General features: G+C 42.9%; 6 protein-coding genes across 6 annotated transcripts; 3 read left to right on the forward strand and 3 right to left on the reverse strand.

Moving 5' to 3' along the window:
- On the forward strand, positions 1-3,086 carry BCR41DRAFT_418198 (hypothetical protein). The gene is made up of 3 exons (XM_022029595.1): positions 1-1,812; positions 1,907-1,954; positions 2,045-3,086. The coding sequence occupies exons 1-3, from the start codon at positions 258-260 to the stop codon at positions 3,019-3,021; spliced, it is 2,580 nt and encodes an 859-aa protein (XP_021885768.1). The 5' UTR covers positions 1-257; the 3' UTR covers positions 3,022-3,086.
- Positions 3,087-3,224: 138 nt separating this feature from the next.
- On the forward strand, positions 3,225-5,291 carry BCR41DRAFT_344631 (hypothetical protein). Its single transcript, XM_022022551.1, has 7 exons — positions 3,225-3,591; positions 3,696-3,775; positions 3,871-3,887; positions 4,003-4,014; positions 4,118-4,517; positions 4,641-4,794; positions 4,906-5,291. Exons 1-7 carry the CDS (start codon positions 3,474-3,476, stop codon positions 5,148-5,150), a joined length of 1,026 nt encoding a protein of 341 aa, XP_021885769.1. The 5' UTR covers positions 3,225-3,473; the 3' UTR covers positions 5,151-5,291.
- Positions 5,292-6,856: 1,565 nt separating this feature from the next.
- BCR41DRAFT_391555 (hypothetical protein) lies at positions 6,857-7,786 on the forward strand (the record flags this gene model as incomplete). Its single annotated transcript, XM_022028368.1, has 3 exons — positions 6,857-6,893; positions 7,003-7,152; positions 7,233-7,786. 3 exons carry the CDS (start codon positions 6,857-6,859, stop codon positions 7,784-7,786), a joined length of 741 nt encoding a protein of 246 aa, XP_021885770.1.
- Positions 7,787-9,365: 1,579 nt separating this feature from the next.
- On the reverse strand, positions 9,366-22,031 carry BCR41DRAFT_316632 (hypothetical protein). The gene is made up of 14 exons (XM_022021247.1): positions 21,223-22,031; positions 19,560-21,125; positions 19,317-19,408; positions 19,121-19,204; positions 18,508-19,013; positions 16,170-18,362; positions 15,884-16,054; positions 13,443-15,746; positions 13,141-13,329; positions 12,820-13,025; positions 10,252-12,718; positions 10,016-10,127; positions 9,767-9,919; positions 9,366-9,667 (listed from the first exon to the last, which is right to left on the reverse strand). The coding sequence occupies exons 1-14, from the start codon at positions 21,875-21,877 to the stop codon at positions 9,575-9,577; spliced, it is 10,791 nt and encodes a 3,596-aa protein (XP_021885771.1). The 5' UTR covers positions 21,878-22,031; the 3' UTR covers positions 9,366-9,574.
- A 181-nt stretch (positions 22,032-22,212) lies between these two features.
- Positions 22,213-23,411, reverse strand: BCR41DRAFT_382990 (hypothetical protein). The gene is made up of 2 exons (XM_022027404.1): positions 23,214-23,411; positions 22,213-23,086 (listed from the first exon to the last, which is right to left on the reverse strand). The coding sequence occupies exons 1-2, from the start codon at positions 23,245-23,247 to the stop codon at positions 22,269-22,271; spliced, it is 852 nt and encodes a 283-aa protein (XP_021885772.1). The 5' UTR covers positions 23,248-23,411; the 3' UTR covers positions 22,213-22,268.
- Positions 23,412-23,849: 438 nt separating this feature from the next.
- On the reverse strand, positions 23,850-24,971 carry BCR41DRAFT_344636 (hypothetical protein). Its single transcript, XM_022022552.1, has 2 exons — positions 24,812-24,971; positions 23,850-24,705 (listed from the first exon to the last, which is right to left on the reverse strand). Exons 1-2 carry the CDS (start codon positions 24,843-24,845, stop codon positions 23,882-23,884), a joined length of 858 nt encoding a protein of 285 aa, XP_021885773.1. The 5' UTR covers positions 24,846-24,971; the 3' UTR covers positions 23,850-23,881.
- Positions 24,972-25,342: the final 371 nt, after the last annotated feature.

Genomic DNA, 25,342 nt, shown 5'->3' on the forward strand with positions numbered 1-25,342 from the left:
CCAGAACACAGACACACGACACACATTTTAACTTTTGATGAATAAATGCTAGTAAACAACTCCATTCTTAAAATTGACATTTCTTTTTCACAATCATCTCCATCAATAAGTAACGAAGCGTCAAGAAAAGATTCATCTAGGAAGAATAAACCATCTAACTAATTTATTCGCCACCAAGGAAATCAATAAAGCAAAAGCAATAGTTTGGTTTCAAGAAAAGACAGAACAACCCTTGTACGTCATAAGTGATACATAACATGCGCGGCTCAGGAAAAGGGACTGCAAAGGATTCAGAAGAGTACGAGGATCATTTTCTGCATCAAACTATTGGCGCTCCTCGCATTCGGTCGCATACAGCTCGATATGGTCATCACAAGGTTATGCGCCATCATCATCTAGCCTCCTCGAGCAGCGGTGGCGGCTCTGCTTTGCCTACCACATCCACTGCAGATGCCCCCGGTGCGGCGGGGACGACTGCCTCATCTGTCTCTGCCTATCTGGAGCATCTCCCTTCACTCAATCTTAATGCCACACCACCACCCCGGCCTCCTCGGCCTCCTGGTGGTCTTCTTGGCATCAGTAATGGGCGCGGGATAGGATACGGTAGAAGTCTCGGCAGCAGCAACTATGATAGTCCGTTAACCATCCATGGCTCTTTTGACGGCCATGTACGCAGCGAGGCTAATCTCTATGGGGGCAAGAACCAAAGTTCAGGATTATTGCCTGTGAAATCCTTAAGTGGTGGTGCAGGAAGCGGCAATCATCATCGACCATCTACATCCATTTTTCCGATCCAAAAAGCTCTTGAGATCGCCATGAAAGAGTCCAGGTTGCTTGCAGCAGCATCCTCACGAGGCGGAGCAGGATCCGCTGGAACGGGTATGATCACGGGTACAACATTTGTGAGAGAATTGAGAAGAGCGAGACATGCTAGGGGGGCCATCATCACAGAGCATGGCCCTACTCCTGACATTTCTCTGGATGAGGACGAGGACGAGGACACCACTCCCACAGATGCAGATGTAGAGCTAGATTTTGATATCGAATCAAGATTGAGAATTCACGGATCGTTACCATCATCATCGTCACAATCATCGCAATCATTTTCTACAGGCATGGATACATTTCAATCAAGGACAACAACATCAACAACTCGTTTTAATAGCTTGAAGACTCACAACACTACAGACCGTGAATATGGTGACATTAGAATTCAGCGGCCAGCCATAACTGCATTTGAGTCAAAGGCAGGTTATCCAGGCATTGCGTATCTACCTCACACGTCCTCATCGCATGCAGGTATTATGTCGCTGAGAACCCCCGGATCACTTAGAAATGTGCCATCTACGAAATCATGGGGTCACATCTCGTCATCCTCTGGATCGGCATTAATATCTACATCTGCATCCAACACATTTGCACCTGTGTCCATATCGTCCTCATCTTCATCATCAATTCCATATAGTGAAAAGTCATTGGAGTTGTTCGTCATCTCTTCAACCTCTTCAACAAGTACACCATACCAATCTCACTGCTCGCCTGTCTTACCTTCCTCTTCTTCTTCTACATTTGCATCATCAACGTCGTCATCGTTATCATCTTCCTCTCGATCTGAATCAGCTGTCCATGCTGTGCGTGAGCTGCTAGATTCATATCCTGCGCCGTCGCCCTATTGCGTTGATGACAAGAAGCGATCACCTCTGCACTTTGCGGCAGCCGCAGGAGATTTGGAACTTGTAGAGTACCTATTGGAGCGAGGTGTGCGCCCTGATTGTGGTCGTGATATTGCGGGCAATATGCCTTTGCATCTTGGTAAGGAATAGTTTTCATTATCCTCTTTGCCTTATAAATTAATCCAATGTTATTGATACCATGAGATTACATACAATTCTTTCATTTTCTCTAGCCATTATATCAAATAAGATTGATGTTGTGGCTGCACTTCTCAGAGCTGGTACGTATCTTTCTTTCTTCTTTTTTTTTTTTCCTTCCTCTTTAAAAAAAAAATTCTGAAATGATCAATCATACAATGCAAAATATACAGGAGCGGATATGACCCTTGCATCACCTATGACACACAAGACTCCATTAGACCTTGCAGAATCAAGACTAAGTTATTTATTGTCGTGTGCACAAGAGAGTGTCAAGCAGTCACAAGAACAATCATCATCACCATTGGACCTCCACAACAATCAGATCGCTACGCGATCCACATTTCGTCATCCTTCTTCGTCGTCCCCTTCACAGTCCCAGGCATTGCTGCGACAGATCCGTGATATTGTCAATTTGCTTCGACCGTATGTGGTCCGTCAACAGAAGATGCAACACAGTGAACAAGGGAAAGAGCGGCAGAAGGAGCGCTCCTGGGAAAGAGCAGATAAATATATGAGACAACACGAGTACCTTAATCAGGAGAGTAATTCCTCCGGTGGAAGTGGCCTCTGGAGAGTCGACCCCCACTCTGATGACAATTTTGGAGATATGGAGGATGAAGATGAAGACGATGATGACGAGGGGGATGATGATCGGATGGATATGGGCGAACGAAGACAGCGGTCATCGACTATGAACCCAAGGGGTGGCGCAGCTGCCCGGAAACAGCTATCAACAAGAGTAGATGTGGATGGAGATGTGGATTTCGATGATGACTCGAATGATGCTCAGCGGTCGTCCTATCCTGGGTCTGGAAAGATGAAACGTCTGAATAACAGGCGGTTACCAAAAAGAATGGATGCAAACGAGACCGAAGAAGCATTAGAGAACCTGATGAATGGCTTGTCGTTGCTGGAAGCCAATCGAAAGCAAATTGAACAACAGCAGCATCAACAGCACCAACATCATGGAAATTCAGCCCAAATGTTAGTGCAAGGCGGAGTCTCAGATAGTACAGATGGCAACTTGGCGGACAGTGAACTGGATCCTCGTAGTGAACAAGAGGTGGATGAGGCATTGCCGGACCTATTGGAACAGGTGCAACAGGTTCTAGAGGCTATTAAACTTAACGAGAATACAGGATCATGACATAGAGTTCTGTCTCTCTCGCTCTCTCGCTTTTTTTTATAAGCAAAATAAAAAGTCATGTGAGGTATTTAATACGCGTTGATTAACTACGATTCTAGACGACGTGACTTGCAGAAGTAGACCTATTTTTTTTGTGTTCATAGCATGGCTAAATATGAGCCTGGCCCAAAAGTCGACTTTGACTTGTACCAAAAAAAAAAAAAAAAAAAAAAAAAAAGTGCAGTCTTTAAACAAAGTAGACATTTATATCCTTTTCTCTTTCCATCTCTTCATTTCACATCTCATATTACATCACATCACATCACCTTTCATTCCTCTTTTTCATTTTCATTTTCATTTTCTTTTTAAGTGCTTCTTGTTGACATATTTATCCCTTTTCTCTATTAATTTTATCCCTTCTCAGCCCACTGTGTAAATCACCCCCAAACACACCATATTCACTTGAGTGCTCCATGCAGAACAACAGCAATAGTATCCAGCAGTTGCGGGATGTGGCTGTTGTGAATAGTCAGCCTAAGAGAAACACAGCCATGGATGCTGGCAATGTTACCACAAAGTCTTATGCCCAGGGTATTTATGAAAGCATTTAACGAATAGATATTCCTTCCAAGATTTTTTTTTTTCTCGCACACATGGCAATAAACTTTTTCTTTTTTTTCTTTTATATTAAATAGAGTTTCCTGCTCAGCGAGTCACTGGATTCTATGGGACGATGGTCAATGCCTTTGGTACTTGCATCGGAACTTTTGGCATGGTAATATTATAGTTATAACAGGAGAAGGGTATCGAAAAATGATTCATTTGTCAACTAATTTTTTTTTTTTTTTTTTTTTTTTTCGTCCCTTGTAGATCCCATGCTGCATTTGGTAATATGCAAACCTTTTTATTATTATTATTATTATTATTATTAATATTACAATGGTCAACACATTGAACTGCTCTTGTGTTTCTCATACAACTTGCATTAATATTTGGTTTTAGCTGCCCTAACCCGTAAGTACCAAGCTGCATATCTTCATACATTCTTATAGTATATAATACAAACTGTGTAAGTATATCTAACTTAATTAAGCTTCCTATTCAATTATCGATTTAGCTACAAGACCATTGAACAGGGCACCATTGGGTTGGTTACTCGTTTCGGACGGTATTACAAGACAGTAGACCCAGGGTTGATTCGCTTAAACCCTTACACAGAACGAGTTTTCAACGTGGACATGAGAGTTCAAATTTCTAATATCCCTAACCAAATGATCATGACCAAGGATAATGTCAATGTTCATATTGATTCAATCATTTATTGGCATATCATTGATCCATTTCAAGCAACCTATGGAGTCTCCGATGTCCGACAGGCACTAGTGGAACGAACCCAGACCACGCTGAGACAGGTGCTGGGCGCTAGACTATTACAGGAAATCATTGAAAATCGCGAGCAGTTGGCCCATGAAATTCAGGATATTATTGACGACCCTGCACACGCTTGGGGAGTCACCGTAAGTTTTTTTTTTTTTTTTTATTTATAAAAAAAAGAAAGAAACGCGTAAAGAATGGCGTGCTTTCAGCTTTTTATAACAACTTGTTTTTCTTTCTTTCTTTCCTTCTTTTTTTCTTTCAAGGTCGAGAGCATTCTAATTAAAGATATCAAATTTTCAAAGAGTCTTCAAGAATCACTTTCATCCGCAGCTCAAGCCAAACGTCTGGCCGAGTCTAAAGTCATTCAGGCACAATCCGAAGTCGATAGCGCTAAACTGATGCGTCAAGCTGCTGAATGTGCGTATTATGTGGAAATGTTAAGAAGAAAAAAAAAACGGCCTTCTTCATATTTTATTGTATTAAATATAAATAATACATATTAATCTCTTACTTTTTATATTTACAAAGTCCTAAATACCCCTGCGGCCATGCAGATCCGATACCTCGAATCGATGGCAGCCATGGCACGGCATAGTGGTAACAAGACAATCTTTATGCCAACCTCGGATGACGCGAGAACACATTTTTACCCTGCGGCAGCGTCATCCGGAGCCAATTCAAGTGGGAACCCTCTTTCAAATCTGAAGATGCCTTCAGCCTCGGTCTCTAGCTCTGATGGCTCTCAACAGGTTTTAACATATCCGCAACATTAAACGCTCAAGTCATTGGCAAGCATACGGAGAGATAGGCACACATGCGCACGAAAGTAAAACGCAAATAGCAAATACGTATCTATAATTTTTTCCATTAAAGTTTTAAAGCGTGTTGTTTGAGGCCTGAATGCTTCAAGAGGTCGTTTTCAAAATTAGTGAAACCCAAATCCATTCCTCTAAATCCAATCTAACCTCGATACCTCTAAAATCGATAATGAATGGCTTGAGGCCTTTCAGCTCCAACACCCTCAGCATATGCATCTTTTCATAATGTTGTCATTTACATGCTTCGACTGCTTCAATTGACTGTTCGTGTTTTTTTTTTTTTTTTTTTTTTTTTTGAATATTTTTACTCTGTTCTCAGGGTTTACTTGGCCCTGCTCTACTTCTCTATTACTTTACCCTCATTTCTTTTCAGGGCTTGATATAATCTTAGGATTGGTCTTGAGTGTCAGTCGCGAGGCTTGGCTGAGTATACCAGCATCATGCTAGCCAATAGAATAGCATATCCAATGTCTCCCTACCCACTCATTTGAACCATCACAGCTATTTTCTCTTGCTGGCTACTTCTTGCTCTGAAACTTGAGCGCTGGACCTCGGGTAATATATTGACTGTACGTATAACCCTGTTGGCGCTTCCGGTGGAGTTGATGGCCAGGATTAACGCCTCTGGCCGTATTACCACGCTCTAGATAGAGAGGTGCTGAGTCTATCAAGGCACCAAGTCGTGGACAAAAAAGTTAAGATCATATGCAAGTACTCGCTTTGTGTTCTTCTCGTACCTTTCAGCTCCAGTGTCTTTAGTACGTGGGTGATGATCTCAATAGTGATTTGGGTAACTTGGTAAATTAGGATCAAAGCCGAAAAAGCATCCTGAGGCAGGACAATGTCTGAGTTAGTAGTTATTGTCGTTCATCTTTGTGATCTATTCGACCAAGGCCTCGGTGAGCAAGCCGACTGATGAAGGCGAACCATAGAAGCTGCCGATGACGATGATGATGATAGTGCATTTAAACTGTTATTATTGCGAAATATAGGGAAGTATATTCGAAGACGCCACCATTATCCTCCAGATAACATGGTTGATCGAATTAGAAGTCCCTTCACAGTAGGTCATGATGAGGAAGCTGAGAGATGCTATTATCTTTTTATGTGGCAGTCTCTTCCTTGCCCCACCATATTTCTTTTATAGACTTGCCTTGAAACTCAAAGGCCTGGCACTGATTTCAAGGCAGTGCAAATGACCCATTTTGTTCAATGATCAAAGTAAACCTAGCAAAACAGCAACGCATAAAGCATTGAGCTACTGTTTCCCAATTTCTGGCAGTACACGGCCAATCGGCAAGGCATTTACTGGATTACCCTTTATCTGCATGCCATGATCTCAAGTAAATCTATCGTTATTCTATAAAGGATGTAGTTAAGCAGCATTGCATAACAGTTTCGGCAAGGAAGTAATCCATGCTCCTTTACTTTGAGAATATATTACACAATTTTACGTCAATTGTAAAGAAATTCCCATTCCTCACTCCTTTTACCGAAAATGCCGATAGTAATGCTGATATGAGTTCTGATTAACCTATTTGTACGTGAGTGTTGTCTCTTGTATTTTAAATATTGCCTTTCCTATTATTTTTTTTTTTTTTCTACTCCACATCCCCCATTTCCTACTCGCTTATCATTACTTAAGACACGTCAAGTACATCATGCTTCTTCTCAAGTCTGTGGTTTTTGCTTGCACTGGTACGGGCGTCTATATACCGCTTTAGTTGGACGCCACTGCTCGAATATTTTGTTTAACAAGACTGGTCCGAACAATTCTTCCTTACCCTACTTTGCATAACAAAACTAGCCACCGTAGTATTGGCCTTCGGAACCAATGCTATCATTAGCATCGGTAATTTCGTCGGCGAGGACACCACCGACCCAAGTGCCAAGGGGGAAGAGATCTTCAGTAGCCCTCAAAACCATGCAGCAGCAGTTGCGAGCATTCTTAGCTACAGTGCTGACTATTGCAATTTCCAGCCTCAGCAAGAGGGGATCATTTACGATAAGCAAGCTTTTACTGCGTACAAAATGCAGTCAGCGCTTTCCCTGGTTTCCGTTCCGATCGTCTATATCATCTTCCCATCAACCTGAGCGGTGATCGTGATCAATTCCATGAAAGGATTGTAAACTTGTACGGTCTCAATGGAGCTCAGGAGGTGGCGGATGCGTTTTTGAAGCTGCTACCCAAGAAAATCGATGATAAAGAGGCCCAGTCCGCTGAAATGTGGACTTTGAGTCAGACCCTAATTCAAAAGGACGTAGGCAGCGACCAAGTCTTAGCTGGCCTTCTTGAAGTTACTATGACAGCCAGAGTTGACGACTCTGGCAACTTCCACTTCGATGAGCAAGAAGCTGATTTCCAAATGGAGATTTACAGGGTCGATTCTTCCTTTCTTCAAACACAAGCCCCTACGCTAGCTAGAAATATGCATACTTTGAGTGTGAAGGATGTGACCATGAAGCTTTCGACCAGTGGGTTGATTTCTTTGAACTGTGAGCCGGCTGAGTTGTTGGCTGCTTGGCTCAGTGCTGGTGATGCCTCTCGCTCCTCTTCCCACACTCACTTCCGTCAGCAACATGCTTTGTAAATACACAGGACCCCAGTGAGCATTTTTAATACAGTTCAGTTATGTAAATAAAACCTTGCCTCATTTATTGCGCGCGCGGCATTTGGCAAAGGAAAAAAGTATGTACGACCAGGAAACTACGGTGCGGAATGCACCCTGTCGGATTTTTTTTTTTTTTTTTTTTTTTTTAAAAAAAATAGACTTCGTTGTGAATTTAGACTAGACTGGATCCATACTACCTTGGGCCACTGCTGGTGATGATAGCATGAAAGAGTGGCACGGTTAGTGTATAGCTTCAGCCCTCGCAACTTCAATGTCCTCAGGTCCGCCAGCACATACCGCTCCTAAAACGCTTGCTCCATCATCCTTTGTCCGCTTATCTTCTCTGAATCATACGCTGGAGAGCCCCCCAGCCTTCGCGAATAATGCAGTAGAGATGATCTGCCAATCGAGTCAGCCTTTTTGTCTGTAGCTGGGACTCCAGAGGTATCCCTTCATGTTTCCATTCATGGAAAAAACACAGATGAGGAGATTCAAGCTTTAAGCAAGCCCAGTAGTTCATATCCTCATCTTGCTCTCCATCTGAGCTGTACAGCAGCTTTATATCGCCTATCTGCAATAGAGGTCCTGACTGCTTCCTTCAGTACGACCCGAGCTCCCGCTACTCAAACACTAATTTTTTTGAGATACTGTCAATAGCATCTCTCTCTTCCCTTCTTTCATATTCTGTTTTACCTTCTTCTAGCTCTCCAACTCAACCTGGTAGTATAGCCCAAGCTTCACCGAAAATCGCCTCTCGTGCCATGTTTAGTAACTGCTCTGCCTCTTTCCTGCTCACATCTCGATTCAAATAGTCGTCCAATTCAAGACCCAAGGTCAGTCCTCGCACAGCTGCACAACTGCACAGATCCACATGACCCCTCGGACCACTTTGGAACCAACCTTTGACATATTTTACTGAGTTGATTATTTTGATTGCTCGCATTATCCCCATTATGACCGAATAACCATATTGCAACACAGTTAAGCGTGGTAGTAAAGGAAGTGAGGCAGTTGAGGTAATTGATGACAGGGACGAGGCCGAAGAAGGGGCGTTGGCGATAAGCGGATAGGCCTTGTGAAGGATAGTGCGGATAGATCGAACTGTGTGTAAACGAGTAGTGAATAAGGCATGAACATTTAGTCGAGCCCATTTATTAGAAATAGATCTCCATGGGAGATACAAGTCAGTAAAGATATGTTGGCTGAATGTCTCACGAGCGAGCTTTGATAAGCGACAGCACCGAGCAATTCCTTGAAAGATGAAAGTAAATGGAACTAACCAAGGGTTGAATGCTGAAGACGATCGTTGCTAAGGGCTGTGCTTCAGTGAGTGAAAGAAGAGCCATGTCGACGCTTGCAAGCAAGAGTAATGAATGATGGGGAAAGAGGGGCCAAAGAAGCAAGATGACAAGGAGGCATTAAAAAGAAAGAGAAGTTCTGCTGTCACCAACAAACACGATATAACGCGTCGGAAACGCGTTTTGCGTTCTAAACTTTGAGGCTATAAAAAATATTTGTTCTTTCAGTTTCTTTATATAATGTCTAGAGCATATCAGTACCCATCATCTATGTTAGTGAATGCCTAAGTTGCAGATAAGTCAAGAATATGTCTTGATCGTGATGGAGATTTATGTTTACGATACCTCTATGCTTTAAAATGGAAGCAAGGGTTAAGGACAGCGCGGTGTTCAAGATTCAAGGTAATTCGCAGTGATGACAGAGTTTTAGGTGTCGAGTGAGAAATAGCATTTATTTCTGTATTGGTGATTATTTGCAACAATAGCGCTGGATTAATAGCGCCAGGCCTTTAGTCAAAAGGGGTTTGGTCATGTACTCATCCATACCAGCTTTGATGCACGACTAAAATAAAAAAAAGATGGAAGAAGTTACCAATGTCAGCTTTCATGTTACTCATAGAATGAACATACAATAAAACTACATATACTCATCAAACAATACCTCTTTAGTGGACTGTTGGATATCCGCACTAAGACCCACGATCGGAATACGTATTGGCTGTTGTTCTCCTCCATCCTTGCATTCGTGTGCATGTTCTGCTTCTAAAGCGCGTAGTTTCCGAGTAGCAGCAAGTCCATCCATGATAGGCATATGCTATATCAGGAAATGTAATTTCCAAGCAATATATTAAATAAAGAATCAAGGAAATATGATATTTGAAACACATGATCCAAACACATCATTTCTTACATGATCAAAAATTGCAATGGTGTAATGTCCACGATCTGCAGATAACCAATGATCCACAGCCTCTTGTCCATTGTTAGCAATGACCACATTCATACCGAGCTTTGAAAGTTGTCTACAGGAAAAAAAAAAAAAAAAAAAAAAAAAAAGGAAAAAAAGTGACATTAGCTACTGGCATTTCCCTTGATACATTTCGAAGTGTCATAAAAAATAAGCAAGGTTTTTTTCTTTCACCATACTTTTCTAAAATCTTTTGCGACACAAAATCGTCTTCAGCCACAAGAACATTTTTGCCTCGACATCTCTCCAGCTCAGAAGCTGTCAACAACAATGTCAACGCATCATTATTACGCGCCCTCTTCGGCATATTACCCACAACACCTAACCCTGATCCGGAAATCATAGCTCCACTCAATCCTAGGTTCCTAGGTAGATCCTTCTCAGCTATCGGGTCCAGAAAATTCGTAGTAACAGTAGCAGTGTTCGAAGCAGAAGAAATAGAACGGCTATAAAAATGCTCCGATCGGTTGACAAGAATTGAAGCTGGCGGTGGCGCTGATACCGATGTGGATATAGGGGATGTAGGAGGCACTCGCTTACTAGCCTTTGGACGCCGTTTCATATTTTCATGGCTAGTGCTGCTATTATTACCAGACCCGATTACATCAGGTGTCGTTTGGTCTCGTCGCCGCTTTAACGATGCAGATGCACCTGCTCCAGAGGAAGAGACTGTCGTCATGGGCGATGCAGATCTAGATTGCGTCCGTGGCGACCTAGATGACGAGGATGACATGGACAGCAACGACCCAGTGGGTGAATCTAAAGTGGGTGACAAGGTGCCGCATGATGATGTCTCTTCACTTACAGAGGATTGATGTCGTTTGGCAAGCACAGGATGGATATCCTCTCCTTCATCATACCCAGAACTACTAGCGGCTGTAGTGTATGCATAATCATCATCTGCTGTTGTCTGCGACCCACAACTCTCCAACTCCAGCCCTGCCATTCTCCGTTCATGCTGACTGAGAGCATTGTAAAGGATCTGCAGTAACTTCATTCTTCTCACAGGTTTGATCATTCTGCAAACCTGGAATGTCGTCGTCTCCATCTCAGCTGGTCTGATCTTGTTATCAGGCCCTATTCCACCGCTATATGGTACAGGTCTGGTCACAGTGATGTGGCCCCTTGATTTACGCTTCTTAAAGAGCTGTGACGGATTCTTGGCTAATCTGACAGGCGCCAGAGGAGGCCTTGCCACACTACTGCCTCGTGAGATGCTAGTGAAGGCTGCACTATTTTGAATGGCACTTGTTTCATTAGACACTCGCTGCACATGTCCAATGGCTCTTTCTGCCGCATAGTCAGCCTCAGACGCATGACGAATCCTCCCTCGGCCTCCAATGTCGAGCTGCCCGCATTCAGGCTCTTCAGGCTCCTCGTTCAATCGCTTAGTTGCTGGAGGGAGAATCCATCGCAGAGTTTCCGTGGTAGGCGCCAGTAGTAGGACGAATGCAACTATAGGAGATGGATAGATACGATCCAACTCTGCAGAATCCAAAACATGGTCGATTAGGATGAGATCAAATCTTTTCAGGCTCTTGGGATCAGGCAATCCATCAGTGCCATTATGATCGGGATTGCCAAACAGAGCAGTAGTATCTGAATGTTGCATCAAACCCTGTCCTGTCTCGAGACTAGAAGCATTATCGATGTCCATGTTAGTCTCGTTACGCTTCTGCTGCTGATTCTTCCTGTGAATCCGACCCCAATTTCCTGTATCGTCTGAACATTCATCTGTGATCATGACTGCACCACTTGAGACTGCAGAAGCCAAATCATCGTATTCCTCACAAATAGCACCGTGCGCAACTTTAACGATCTGCTGTCTCAGCTGTCGGTTTGGCGACAAGATCAAGATCCGTTTGTCTTTGATAGCATCCATCCTTGTATACAGGATCCTCTCACACTCTTTCAACCTTGCAGACTCCGCAGGACTTTGTTCTTGATCATATTCGGTCTGGGTCCGGAGCTTTGCAGTGAAGGTAAATGTTGACCCTTTACCCTTTTCGGAATCAACAACAATCTTGCCTTGCATGTATTTAATAAGTTGAGCACAAATCGAGAGCCCGAGTCCTGTGCCACCATACTTACGAGTCGTACCATTATCGGTTTGTTGAAATGACACAAAAAGCATCTTTTGTTCTTCAGGACTCATGCCAATGCCCTGATCCTTTACTGAACAGTGCAAGATGATTTCATCCCCTAATCTTGAATCATCCTCATTTGTTAAATCTGTCGCCTGTTCCTGTTTCAGTGGCGTCGCGGGGCTGAAAAAAGTCGATGAAGCAGGCGCAGCGGTTCTTGGCACCTCGCAGTTATTATTGCCATTGCTGGTATCATTAGGGCTGGGACCCGTGGCGTCACTATTACTGCTAATTCTTGTAGAAGATGATGCCATTCGCAAAGCCTTGGAAGAGTTTCTGTTTCGAGCTTGAATGATCTCTTCGCGAGAGCGCCTCTCATGCCAGAATTGAATAACGACATTACCCTTGGTAGAAAATTTGATGGCATTGCCAATTAGGTTCATCAAGATCTGCTTCATCCGATCTGGGTCACCGATTAGTGTAATGGGCAACGTTTCGTCAAACAAAATGATTAGCTCCAAGCCCTTGCGTGAGGCCAATGGCACGAGTAAATCACATGCATCTGGTCAATGTTAAGAGTAATGCAGTCGATTAGTTGTTGTCATCCGTTCAGAAGCACAGTTTAACTAATACATTCCACAAAATAGATTATTAAGTTTCTACCTCCAAGAATCTCTTCAAAAGCCATGGGAATATACTCGAGCGTGACTTTATCCGCTTCAAGCTTGCTGAAGTTCAATAAATCATCAACAATGCGGATTAACATTTCACAGGAAGCCTTGGCCATATCCACAAACTCGAACTGCTCAGGCGAGAGTCCATGTGAGTCCCGAAGAAGCGATAGCATGCCTAAGATACCAGAGAATGGGCTAACATAAGGTATAGGAGAGCAAATTGGCTTACGTTAGTCTCCTTATTCTATCATCATGTAGCATCTGAGTCAGCTCGATAAAGCGTAACACCCTAATATCCCTCCTCGCTTACGTTCTCAACTCATGACTCATATTGGCTAAGAAATTGGATTTTAGTTGAACAGCACGTCGCTGGTCATCGATGTCGATCGTCACTGTAAGCCATTGGATGACCCTGTTGTCAACTGAAGGCGACATTATCGGCAGCATTCTCACAACCGCCCAGCGGTAAGATCCATCTTTCAACTTATATCGACTCTCCCTAAATAAATAGATTCATAAAAGAATAAGTCAGATCAAATGATTAAAAAAAAATGAAAAAGAGTTCGCCTTAGCTTTTTTTTTTTTTTTTTTTTTTTTTTAGACTTTTAGTACCATTGGCATGGCACTCCTGCTTGGACACGGTCTCGCCAGCGTTGTGTATAAATAGCGGTTTCGTCTTGATGTACCAATATAGTCCATCCAGAATCCAAAATCTCATCCAATGTGAAGCCCGTCATATCTTGCCAGCTCGAATTAATGTACTGGCATTTTTCAGCTGTTGCATCCCACAGGGCAATTCCACAGGGCATATTCTCTAATAATCCATTTAGCTTGGTCTCTGATCGTTGCACGGATTGATATAGCAATGCATTAGTGATCGAAATTCCCAACTGCTGAACTAGCAAATTCATCACCAGCATTCGCTTGTTCGCAAATGCTCGAGCCGGAAAATCCTCCATGTACAATACTCCCACCAACCTTGCCTTATGTAAGATTGGAGCACACAGTACTGTTCGTAAGTCGGATCGTTGTTTCAGATATTCATCTGCACTGAACCGCGGGTCATCCTTAGCATTTGTGACTAAGCAAGGTGTGGATGTACGGATCACATAATTGATCACTCCATGGAAAAGAGACGTACAAGAATCGATCTTCATTGGTGGATTCACGGCTTCGCATTGTCCCAAACCTCCCTGTGAGACCGCTAGAACCATTTCGTGATCTTTTGAGATGATCATGCAGCAACCCTTTGCACCCACACTCTGGTTCAATACACCAAGAGATTTGACCAGTAACAAGTCTAGATCAATCTCACTAGCAATCACCTGCATGGCTTCAATCACAGACGAGAAATCCAAAACATCCAAGTCCGTATTATCGAGCTCAGGCGATAGCGGTGATGCAAGCCAACTATTCTGTAGGTGATACAATGGACCTGAAGATGATGAAGCACTTCCGGGTGTGTTGCCACTTCCACTATGATTAGTGCTGCTATTGCTACAGCTAGAATGTGCTGTCATGCATGATTCTGCAATTGCAGCAGCAGCAGCGGAAACTGCATCACTACCATATCCACTAGGACTGTAAGTCGTCTTTGGACTACTGCCGCTCAACCAAGGCGACGTTCCAATGATGGAGGGGCCTGAAGCTGCTTTTGTTCCTCCTCCAATGAACGTGCTAGGACCACACGATATTGTAGAAGCACGATTAGCAGAGCCAAAAGAGTTTACAGTAGGACGATACCCACTACTACGACCGTTGCTGTTATACTCAATGTCGCTAGGTCGATAAAACAGTCCTCGTGCTGGCACTGCAGTTTCAATATCGGGCGGTGATCCAAAGATCTCTGGGTATGTCTTATGAAACCACAGGACTTTACCACGAGCGCCCCAGGCTTGATAACCCTTACAGGCATTTACCATTAGACATTTCGCGCTCGTGACAAGTCCATGTCTCAAATGACAGTTTGCAGCCAATTCATATGAGAAATTCAGCTGAAGGGGGAAATCGCCATCACTTGCATACTTGATCGCCTTCTCATATAACAGCAGTACCTTCTTGAGATCTCGTGTTCCTTCATGTTCAGGAATGGTAATATTCTCGTCATCACCGTCCTCATCTCTATGCCGTGGCAGGGGCTTCACCTTATCTTCTGTCAGTTCTTGATCTGCAATCTCAGCTTCCAAAAGATGAAACATAGCTGCATGATTGATCGGAAATTTCTTAGCACGAACCGCCATCCTATCCCTGATCACAAATAATCTTTTGTGTAGTTCCCTACGAGCCCCCATGTCCTTTTCGATCCTTAAAAGGCTCAGTAATGTTAAGCCTACTACGGTAAAAATCAAGTACGTGATCCAAGAGCCTTCGAAATTCATCATCGAGTTCGGGTCATCATGCCATGAGGATGTTATCTCGTTCACATAGCTATAATGTCCAAATACAAACGCCGCCACAATCTTCAGCATCGCATACGTGCTATTATTATGGACCAGTGTCAACTTTTTTTCTCGTTTTCTATGAATTTGGGATTCGATGAATCCAGTATCATCGTCAAAAATGGTTTCTGGATTGTTGGTAGAGATAGTCCGCCCTTTGAGACATTTGATCAGTTGCAAGATCCCCTGCATCACTTCCACACCATGTGATTTAGGCCCAAATTCTACATGTTTCATGATTAAATCCGCGGTGGCACTCAAGCAGTCGCGCAAGTGGACCCGTCCAAGCAGAACTCGCATAACAGATACATGGATCATGCCAGCTGTATGGAAGAGTCGATCGCATGCCAAATCCGCTGCTTGCAAGGTTTCTTCAAGTGCAGGGATGGAATTCGCGACATGGTCTCCCCATTGTTGAACAGTCAGATAAAACAAAAATTTAACATGATGATTATCTTTACAGACTTCGCACGCCAATCTATGAAGTATTTGTATTTTTTTTTTTTTTTTTTTTAATTAAAAAAAAAAAAAAAAAAAAAAGGTATTAGACATAAGCTTAAACACTCCTTAGAAACATCATTGCAAGGATTCCTCTCTAAATATACAAAAACGTACTTTCCCAGTTCGTAGGCATTTTCTAAGCATCCATGCCAGGTCGAATGCGTAAACGCGAATGAGACTAGAGAACGTCCTGTATCTTTAGTGATACCATGTTCGCAGATCAGCTTCATAGATTGAGCCACACCCACAGCTAGAAACGGTACATTGCTGTAATACAAACTCGCGCTAAGATTGAATCACGTAATAAAATGGCACATGATATGATATAATAAGTTTATCCGTGCTTTTATGCCTTTTTTTTTTTTTTTTTTTTTTTTTTTTTAAAAAAAAAAAGACTTACCTGGAGATCGAGAGGGTTTTCAACATCATGTTGATTCTCACATTCTTACAGGTTTTTGGTCCCTCAGGCCGCTGAAGTTCTGCCATATGCTCCAAGACCATCTGATGGGTCTCATCATACATTTGTCGAATCTCTTCCTTGGTCGGTGTAAAAGATACATCCTTCGGCATTCCCAACTCCTGAAGGCATTGAATCGCAATCCGAGTCGCTTGTATTGGTTGACTATACGCCCAGACTGACATCTCAATTTGATGCTGATAAGCTTTTGCTCGATCGATTGGATCTATAGTTTTAGCCAAAATAATATCACAGATTTTCATCGCCTGATCGAAATTCTCACGCCAACGCTCCGCCTCCGCACACTGCAAATGAAGCTTCAGTGCTTCTTGGTAAAGAGCTGTCTTTGGACGCTGCTCATCCTGAATACCGAATTCTGCTCCAACTTCATCATCTGCACCAATCATTTGTACATCATTATCTGATTCTTCAGGGAGTGGGTCCCAGCAGTTCTCCGGTAGCAACGACAATGCCGCATTCCAATACGCTATCGCTAAATCCTGAGCCCCACTCTTTTGTGATTTTTCTCCTGCGAGGGAAAGAACGCTTCTCAAAGACTGAGCATCCAATTCTGGAACATAATCCTCTGATCCCTCTTCAATTATTGGAACCCAGAAAGGACGCTCTTCGGGCTCGTCATCCTTTTGCTTAGATGCTAGGAGACACTTCTTCTTGACCAAGTTCATACATTGCAACACATGACTAGCGATTCTAAGCTTTTGTCCTGGCAGCATAAACAAGATCTTTGCCATTTCGTAATGCATTCGTTCTTTTTCATCGGTCCCATCTAATAACCCCAGAGCGACTTTGCGCATAACACCATGATGCCATCGTAAATGATCTGGAACGGACGTATATACCAGGATTCCCTCCCGCAATGCTGATTGTAATCCTGCCATGGCACTACATCCTTTGTTGGTATCAAGGTTAATAGTCTCGGGCGCATGGTTCTGACGACATATTTCAGGCAATGGCGGCTTTTTCCCTTGTCCTTTTTGGCCATTGTTGCTATTATTGTCATTACTCTCGTCTCTGTGGTTGTAGTGGCTGCTACGAGTGGTGTTCCACACATAAGCCGTCGATGCTAACCGTTGTAGGTCCTGAATGGTAAAGACGGACCCGCAAATCGCTGCACAGATTAACGTCTTCTTCGTGTCGCAATCCAATGCTCGGAATCGATTCTGCAAAAACAGATACTCTTCCCCAGTCAATTTCCGGACCACCCCTGCCAAAGTCTCTGTACAAGGTTCCCAGTCCCAAACGCGAGTCTGACAGTTGAAGAAGATCGTTTGGTTTCTATACAACTCCAAGACCAACTGTCGGATCGTCAACCAGGATTTGTGAAGCAATACTTTAGCTAGTGGAAGTACATCCTCAATACTGCGATGCAACAACACTTTAAGAAACTCTTGAATGACTTCCAAGGTTGGGTTTTGAAGTCGAATAAATCGAACGCCACCTCCGCCACGTACCACCAATGGAAAGCCTGTGGCTCGAGTGGCCGTGGTCTTGGTGGCGGGAATAGGACTTGCAGAACCTGCAGCGCCCAGACTTGAGACTTCGTCCATTAGAGGGTCATGGAGTGTATTTTTCGTATTGTTATTTTCCGTTACATTACTGCTTCCCAGGATCTGTTTGACTTTTATCAAGCATTCGACTGTATCTCGATGAGTCATGATTAGAACAATTGGTAATCGCTTATTGACATTGACCAGCGTCGCCAATAGTGCAATGGAGTTTTCGTCCGCATAATGAATATCATCGATTAACCAGGTCATGAAAAAATGAGTCGAGATTACCCGAATTAGCTTCAGAATCAGCGCATGGAATCGAGCCACAGAGTGCGACAGAGATAAATCTTTGCTCTCAAGGAATTCAGTCCCACTAAAGAAGTATTTTAGTTCAGGGATCAAATCACAAATAATACCGATGCCCGAGTTCGGCTCAAACGCTGTCCGAATCGCCACAACTAGGGAAGCTAATGCATCCGTGTGTTGAGTCAGAAGCTGTTGAAGGACACTCTGAATACAAGACAAGATGGCGGAATAAGGCGCAGAGCCCTCAGCCTCAAAAATGCCTCCTGCGAATAGCCCAGAGTTGCGAGCTACTGAGGCCATTCCTCTAATAAGGACCGTTCTACCAATTATCATTGTGACGATAACGTCAACGAGAGTATAATAATACCTCCATTAAATATAAATGGCTTCGAGCCTTTGATACATGTAATAAGTCAAGATTTACAAAAGAAAAAAAAAAAAAAAAAAAAAAAAAAAAAACATACTTTCCAACACCAGAAGGTCCACTGACAAAGATGGCGCGAACGACCGGATCTGTAGCTTCCGATCCTCGATGAACTGCCTTACCACCATCGAAGGGCTTAGGGCTTCGGAGGAGTGTTGTTGACAAAAGCGGGATTTTGACCGAACCCTGGTTTCGTAATGAAACAATCTCATCTTCAAACACATAATGATCCAAATGATCGTTCATAGCCGCTACAGTTTTAGCCGCTTCTGCGGCTACGGCTGCAGATGCTATTGTCGATGCTGCAAGGTCGCTTCCTACCCGCCTCCTTCCTCTTCCTTTCTCCTCCTCTGAGCTAGATGCTGTGGCTGCATCTGACAGTTTCAGATCTAGATTTAGATCACTATTAAGCGAATGCTGATAGGCACTAGCCGCCTGCGAAATCGCGGCGGAAATCATTTGTTGCTCCTCCCGTCGGCCAAACACCGCATTGGGGAGAATGAATTGATGCGAGACATCGTATTTACCCAATGGAAATGTTTCGATCTATGATTTTAACAAAGACGAGATATTTCAGTGACCCCTCCGCTTTTTTTTTTTTTTTTTTTTTTTTTTTTGGAATATATATACAAAGAAATGCAAGGGAAACATACTGTTCCTGTCGCATGCAAGAGATTAAGGCTATGAAGAATGTCCTGCTTGAAACCAAATGCGGTCTGATATCGCTGGCTCGGTTGCTATTTATATATGTTGAAAAAAAAAAAAAAAAAAAAAAAAGCTTGACACTAAAACAATCTGCTCCGAACTTCAAGCCATACTCATGATCAAATATAATACCGTTTTAGGTACCTTTTGCGTCATTTTCCTTAAAATATCATCAATTATCGGAGGCATATCTGGTCGAAATGTATCCAAAGGCGGAAGATCTCTGGACAAAACGCCTGAAAAGCGAACAAATCGAACGTCTTTTGTTGTCAGATTCTGATAAAAGAAATCTCTTATTTATCCGTATGCTAATAGTTACTTATACAAGCTTCGCAGTATTTTTTTCTCATCCTTCTTTCTTCTTCTCTGTCGCCATCACATACTAACCTTGCAGAATCTGAACACTGTCATTGCCGCGATTCGGAAAGTGCATTGTCAACAATGTGAACAAAGTAGCCCCAAGCCCATAGATGTCTGTGCGGTGATCCATCCATGTCTCTGCTCGGCCGGTTTGTTCTGGCGCTAAAAACTGTAGATGGTATTCCAAATACCCTGGAACTTGCCATTCAACAATATTGCTCGGTGCTCTGGCCCGCTCATGACTCAAAATTTTTGAATGTGTAAAATCAAACAGCCGTAGCTTTGTCTTATTGATATCCGAACCAGGATGATATGGGTTGAAGAAACCGCTGTGTAATGTACTTTCACATGAGAAGCCGTGTTGCGGTGATTGCTGTTGTGGCTTTGGAGGCGAACGTGATGAGCAATGAACATGTTGTTGAGGTGTAATTGTATCATTATCACTGATAATAGGAATTGGATCATGATACAATGAAGTTGGATTTGGTTCATATGGCTTCGCCTTTTGTTCTTCTTTATTCCCTCGTTCTGGTAACGATGATGTGGTGGGTTCAATAACATCTGAGTCGGGCAGAGCCCAGTGAAGTGCGGTCGGACATAATGCAAGATGTGCCAAGTTAGCTCGCTCCAATGCCTCCAACACACATGCTGCCTTGAGACAAAACACTAGAAAGGTGTACACATCCGAAAAGGGAGATACTGCAGGCTGTAGCCGTCCAGCACGCAATTCCGGGCTTTGGTAGCCATCCGTCTCGTCCAATCCTAGGAAACGATGATGCAATGATGAGAGCAAGTTGGGTCCCAGGCGTCTCATGACCAAGACAGACATTTCTGTAGAGTGATCTATATCCACAAAATCTTCCACAACCCGGTTGAAATACTTTTCATCTTCTCTAAGCCCTGGTTCAGACAGTGGCGCTAATTGATTATCTACTTTACAACGAACAGAGCTTGATCTTTCTGTCTCCGCGTCACTATTGTTATCATTATGGTTGGGCTCGTGTACATTTCTTCCTGATGTCTCTGCTATGTCAAGCCTAGAGTCTGCTATTGCTGAACTCCTTTTCGTCTCCGCTGCTTTTGTAGATCCTTCGTTGGATGTATGACACGATGATAGCTGTGTACTGCATGATGGATCATACCACGCATTTACAATCTGTAGACGCTTCAAAATACGGTGCTCATGCTGCAGCAAAAGACGGGACTGGTGCAACTTGCCAGTGACCGGCATACCATCCGATATCCGTTTTCCAGTCATTAGACCCATATTTCCTGCTTGAGAACCATCTCGGAAATCATACCCTTTGACCTTGGGAGGTATGAACGGACGACTACTGGTAAACGACGGCGGTATGTAAGGGTTGTGATGGACGGATTCGTGTGGATGATGTTGGTATTGATGCGATTGTTGCTGATGTTGTGGGCCATGAAATTGATACGCCCTTATGCCTCTTTCATAAGATGATGATCGGCGCAGGGGTGGGCGATGTTGGAAAGGTATACTTGATGAATGTTGTGGCGGAAGTGACGTAGATAGATTTGGAGGGATAGCAACCGAGGGTGGAAGAGGCACGTTCAATGGACCTACTGGGACTGAAAAATGAAGCCTTGTTATTTGCGGAAGATCAAGCCAACAATTAGTGGCAATTGTAAAAAGGCATCCTTTCTTTAACATTGATTTGTCCATTACTATTATTACTGATGCTACTACCGTTGCTGTTGATGTTACTAATACTTGCGTGGCGCCAGTCTGGCATCTCTGAGGAGCGTCCAAACGTGTTTGAACGAACATTTGAATTGTTGTTAAGAAGAGATGATAAAGGATTCGATAATGATGAGGCCTCGCTGCTGCGGTTGCTGGCAGTGGCGGAGCCGAAGATAGCATTGAAAGGTGTAGCCGTTATAGTGTTAGTACTGGTATTATTTTGAAAATAAGGCTGGTCCTCAACATCATAAGGATAAGGTACCGATACAAATGAGTGTACAGTAGAAGACGATGATGGCACAGTCGATGCAGAAGTAGTTGATATTGCAGGATTTGAAGCAATAGACGTAGAGGCTAAAGGAGGTGGGTAGCTGAACATTCCGCTAACGGGGGAGTGGTGGACTTCAGCATAACGAGGGGGTGGTTGTAGCAGGATCGACGCTAGGGTTCCTTGTCCCCATCGACTATTTTGTTGGTAGTGGTGCTGTTGTTGCTGTTGTTGCTGTTGTTGCTGTTGCGTCGACACGCATACGGGCTCGGATGAGTAAGCTGGGGCATTCTCGCTGTTGCTGTCCTCAGAACTAGCCACAGCTGTCCAAACTGGTGGTGTGGGTTCAGGTGACACCGATTTTCGATCCATTAACGACAGCGGGGATATTGAAGATGGCCGGTGCGCAAATGACGGTATTGGGTGTCAGGACAATTTTTTAATCTTCAACAATGATCCTTTTTTCTTGTTTAGTGCAAGGATCAAGATGAGCGTGTCTGTGAACGGATTTGATGGATGAATTGATTTAATGCTGACACCTTTTTTTTTGGCCTGCATACTTGCCTAACCTCATCCTTGTGTAACAGCCACTTGCGCACTTGCGCAAGTGGCAAAAATCCATCAAAACCAACATGACCAATCGGCAAACGATCTTCACACTGCATATTTGCATAATTGAACGTTTTATTTTAAGAATAGCACATGATGGACATCGTTTAGAAAATGTATAAATAAAAAAGTTACTTCGCCACACTTCACAAATCTACATTCGGAGTTGTGATAGGGAGTAAAAGCGCTGACGGGAGTGGGTACGTCTAGTACCAGCGGCAGAGCCATAAGAACCATCAGTTTTTTCATCAAAATCGGCCAAAAACAGCTGAAGGTTGCTGGTCGAAAGTATTCTTATCGCGTCCCTTATCCTCAACGTGGGGATCCTCTGCGCAAGATTATCAGCAAAAGAAGTCAAGAACCGATCATTGACATTCAATTTGGCAGAACGGATCGTTGCTGTCTGTTTGTTTATCTGCACATAACCCGTGGTCATGCTGGTCGTAAGCGTAAGACTGAGTTCATGGATCTCAATATAGACTCTTTTGTCTTCTCCACTTCGAATCAACGTCTGACTCAAGGTCCAATCCTTGGCTGCCTGCGCCTTTTTATCATTCAGTTTCCTAGGCAGCAATTTTTCAAACGCGTCTGCAATCTCTTTGGCGTCATTGTTGCTACGGTTATCGTTTTCATTATAGGCTCTTTCGAGTGAGTCGCGGAGCTGTCTGCGGTCACCATTCAACTCAAACGAGATCGGAAGAGTGTCGTAGCTCAAGGCGAAGCCAGGAAAGGCAAAAAAATTTTGTTTGTAGTTGTCGTAAATATTTTTATCAAATAGAATGCCGTCCTGTTGAGGTTGGTATCTAACAGCCTCACCACTGAACACAAGTATGCTCCCAGCGGCAGCAGCATGATTGTGAGGGTTGCGAAAGATTTCGACCCCATTCGCTCTGGGATCAGTAATATCTTTACCAACTAGGCGTGCAGTGCTGATAATGGCCTGTTCACTGCCAAGAGCCAATGCCACGGTAGCTATAAAAAAAATAAAAAAAAAAAAAAAAAAAAGCAATATGAGCGATTAAAAAAAAGATCATTCTATTAGGTTTAGATGAAGAATGTCAAGCATTGTGCCCGATGCACCTATACTAATTAACAGTACTAGAGCAAGCAAGAAGGAAGGATTGGATAAGCATGATATGAGTATGAGAGGATAAGTAGTCGAAATATGTGTGAAGAAGTGAAAGTGACCTAAAAAAAAAGTGAAAAAAGAAAGGAAAGGAAAAAGGGAGGGAAGGTAGGTACAAGAATATCGAACACGCGAGAGGCTCAGCATTTTTTTTCTGCTTTGATCTTCATCTTGGCGAAGATGCATGAATAGCAGAGAAGCACCAGAGCGGGAAAAAAACTTAGTCTAGTGGCGAGACGATCTAGTACAAACACAAGTGGAATAAATGAGCCTTTTCGTTTCTCCAAAAAGATATTCGAGCCGTGGGAGCATACTTGTATCTGCTATTGAAAGAGACTTGAATGCTGTTCTTAACTGCCTGTTAGACTAACTGCCTCATACTCATTTCTATAGATTGACTATAGACTAGGATCGTCCAAAATTCCCGGCCGAAGATCAATATTTCGAATCTTAAAAGCGAGACTCATGGTACACAGAAAAGTCATATTCTAAAATAAAAAATCCAACAGACTTTTTTTTGCTTTTTTATTGATGACAGCACTTCGAGATACTCTTTTTTATCGTATTCATGTAATTTAAAAAAAAAAAAAAAAAAAAAAAAAAAAAAAACTCTCACGTGTCATTCGTGCACCTTATAGGATTCAATCCCAAGTTCCTGTCAAGCTTTCTGGGCCTTGAATCTTCCAGCCATTGCTATCGTTGCCGTTGTTGTCGTTGTTGTTAATGCTGCTACAAACATAATTATAGTTCTTCAGTCCACCGGTCGACAATGTTGTCAATGCCTCCTGGACCTTGACTGTCGGGATTTTACTACTGATCTGCTTCGCAAACTGGTTCAAAAACTCTGGATTGGTCGCAAACCGAACCACCACCAAGGTTGCATGTTGTCGATTCAGTCGAAACGTATTGGTCTTTGTGTCCATCAATAAACTCAAGCTCACATTAATTACATCTGTTACGGTCACATAATAATTCACTGGTTTGTTGATTACTGTCAATGTTAATAACCAATCCTTTTGACTCTGGAACTTTTTTTTAGTACCAAGGTCCACCTTGTTGAGACTGTTCAATAGTCCTGTTAAAGCCCTTGCAATCTCTTCCTTCTTATTTATATTCGATGAATACTTCTTGATCACCTCTTGCTCAAACTGTTGAACGTCTCCTGTTAACTCTAATGGCTCATATTCTGTATAGGCTTTTGTGAACCCAGGGAAATCGATCGCTTTGCGGATATAATTCTCAAATGTCTCTGTCCTATCCAAAATCCCTCGTTCCCGAGGCCGGAATCCTGCTTGATTAGCGCTGTAAACAAGGATACTCGCGACAGCTGAAGCATGGTTCTTTGGGTTCTCGAAAATTGCCTCACCGTGATCATTGGGGTTCGTCGTATCCAGGCTAGTTAAAAGTCCTCTGCTAAGCACCGCTTGATTATTATTCTGACTGAATAAAGCCAGCGTCAAGGTTGCTATAGTAAAAGTATTTTTTTTATTTATTTATTTATTTTGTCCAAGAATACTTTGTGAAAAAAGTAATGTATCTTATCAATATCAAGTAACTTCCATTGGTATTACCAAAGCAACTCAGAAGAATGGGCTTAAAGATCATTAATGTATTTTCTCGTTTTCGCTCAGGGATGAATCTCGAGGTGGAATATTTAGTTTAGAAGCAATAAATGAGCGAAGATGGAGCGGAAGCAGAAGAATAGAAGTCAGGCAAAAAAGAGGAATTGTGTTTGCAGCAGGGATTTTACGATGGACATTAACGTCATTAAAAGCATATGCTGTAAATGCAACATTGTAGATCGAGATGCATAAATGTGACTGATAACATTGGTTTTTTCCCACCCCGTCAATTATAACAGCGAATAATGTAGCGTTCAGACAAGGCCCAATAACTACCATGTTAAGTTCCACACCTGGTATAACCAACCAACTACCTCCACAAGTCTTTTATTTTTATTTTAAAACTCCTCCTTAAAGTTATAAGGGAATGTATAGCCCGTTTCATTTGGTCGCGATACCTTATATTTTTTGAATACTTTCGAGTGTATTGGCAGCCAATTAGCTCGCTTGTTACGAGTATTGTTGCAAGTCCGTCACGTA

This window comes from Lobosporangium transversale, assembly GCF_002105155.1.
Source record: "Lobosporangium transversale strain NRRL 3116 chromosome Unknown BCR41scaffold_2, whole genome shotgun sequence".
NCBI lineage: Eukaryota > Fungi > Mortierellomycota > Mortierellomycetes > Mortierellales > Mortierellaceae > Lobosporangium > Lobosporangium transversale.

Coding starts and splice junctions, on each gene's coding strand:
- BCR41DRAFT_382990 (XM_022027404.1), bottom strand. CDS start 23,247: ATGCTTATCCAATCCTTCCTTCTTGCTTGCTCTA. Junction 23,087..23,213: donor CTTCCTTCTTGCTTGCTCTA/GTACTGTTAATT, acceptor TTTTTTTTATAG/CTACCGTGGCATTGGCTCTT.
- BCR41DRAFT_344636 (XM_022022552.1), bottom strand. CDS start 24,845: ATGATCTTTAAGCCCATTCTTCTGAGTTGCTTTG. Junction 24,706..24,811: donor CATTCTTCTGAGTTGCTTTG/GTAATACCAATG, acceptor CTTTTACTATAG/CAACCTTGACGCTGGCTTTA.
- BCR41DRAFT_344631 (XM_022022551.1), top strand. CDS start 3,474: ATGCAGAACAACAGCAATAGTATCCAGCAGTTGCGGGATGTGGCTGTT. Junction 3,592..3,695: donor CACAAAGTCTTATGCCCAGG/GTATTTATGAAA, acceptor TATATTAAATAG/AGTTTCCTGCTCAGCGAGTC. Junction 4,518..4,640: donor CACACGCTTGGGGAGTCACC/GTAAGTTTTTTT, acceptor TTTTCTTTCAAG/GTCGAGAGCATTCTAATTAA.
- BCR41DRAFT_316632 (XM_022021247.1), bottom strand. CDS start 21,877: ATGGATCGAAAATCGGTGTCACCTGAACCCACACCACCAGTTTGGACA. Junction 19,205..19,316: donor TAAGGAAAATGACGCAAAAG/GTACCTAAAACG, acceptor ATATATAAATAG/CAACCGAGCCAGCGATATCA. Junction 16,055..16,169: donor AAAACCCTCTCGATCTCCAG/GTAAGTCTTTTT, acceptor ATTCAATCTTAG/CGCGAGTTTGTATTACAGCA.
- BCR41DRAFT_418198 (XM_022029595.1), top strand. CDS start 258: ATGCGCGGCTCAGGAAAAGGGACTGCAAAGGATTCAGAAGAGTACGAG. Junction 1,813..1,906: donor CAATATGCCTTTGCATCTTG/GTAAGGAATAGT, acceptor CATTTTCTCTAG/CCATTATATCAAATAAGATT. Junction 1,955..2,044: donor GGCTGCACTTCTCAGAGCTG/GTACGTATCTTT, acceptor CAAAATATACAG/GAGCGGATATGACCCTTGCA.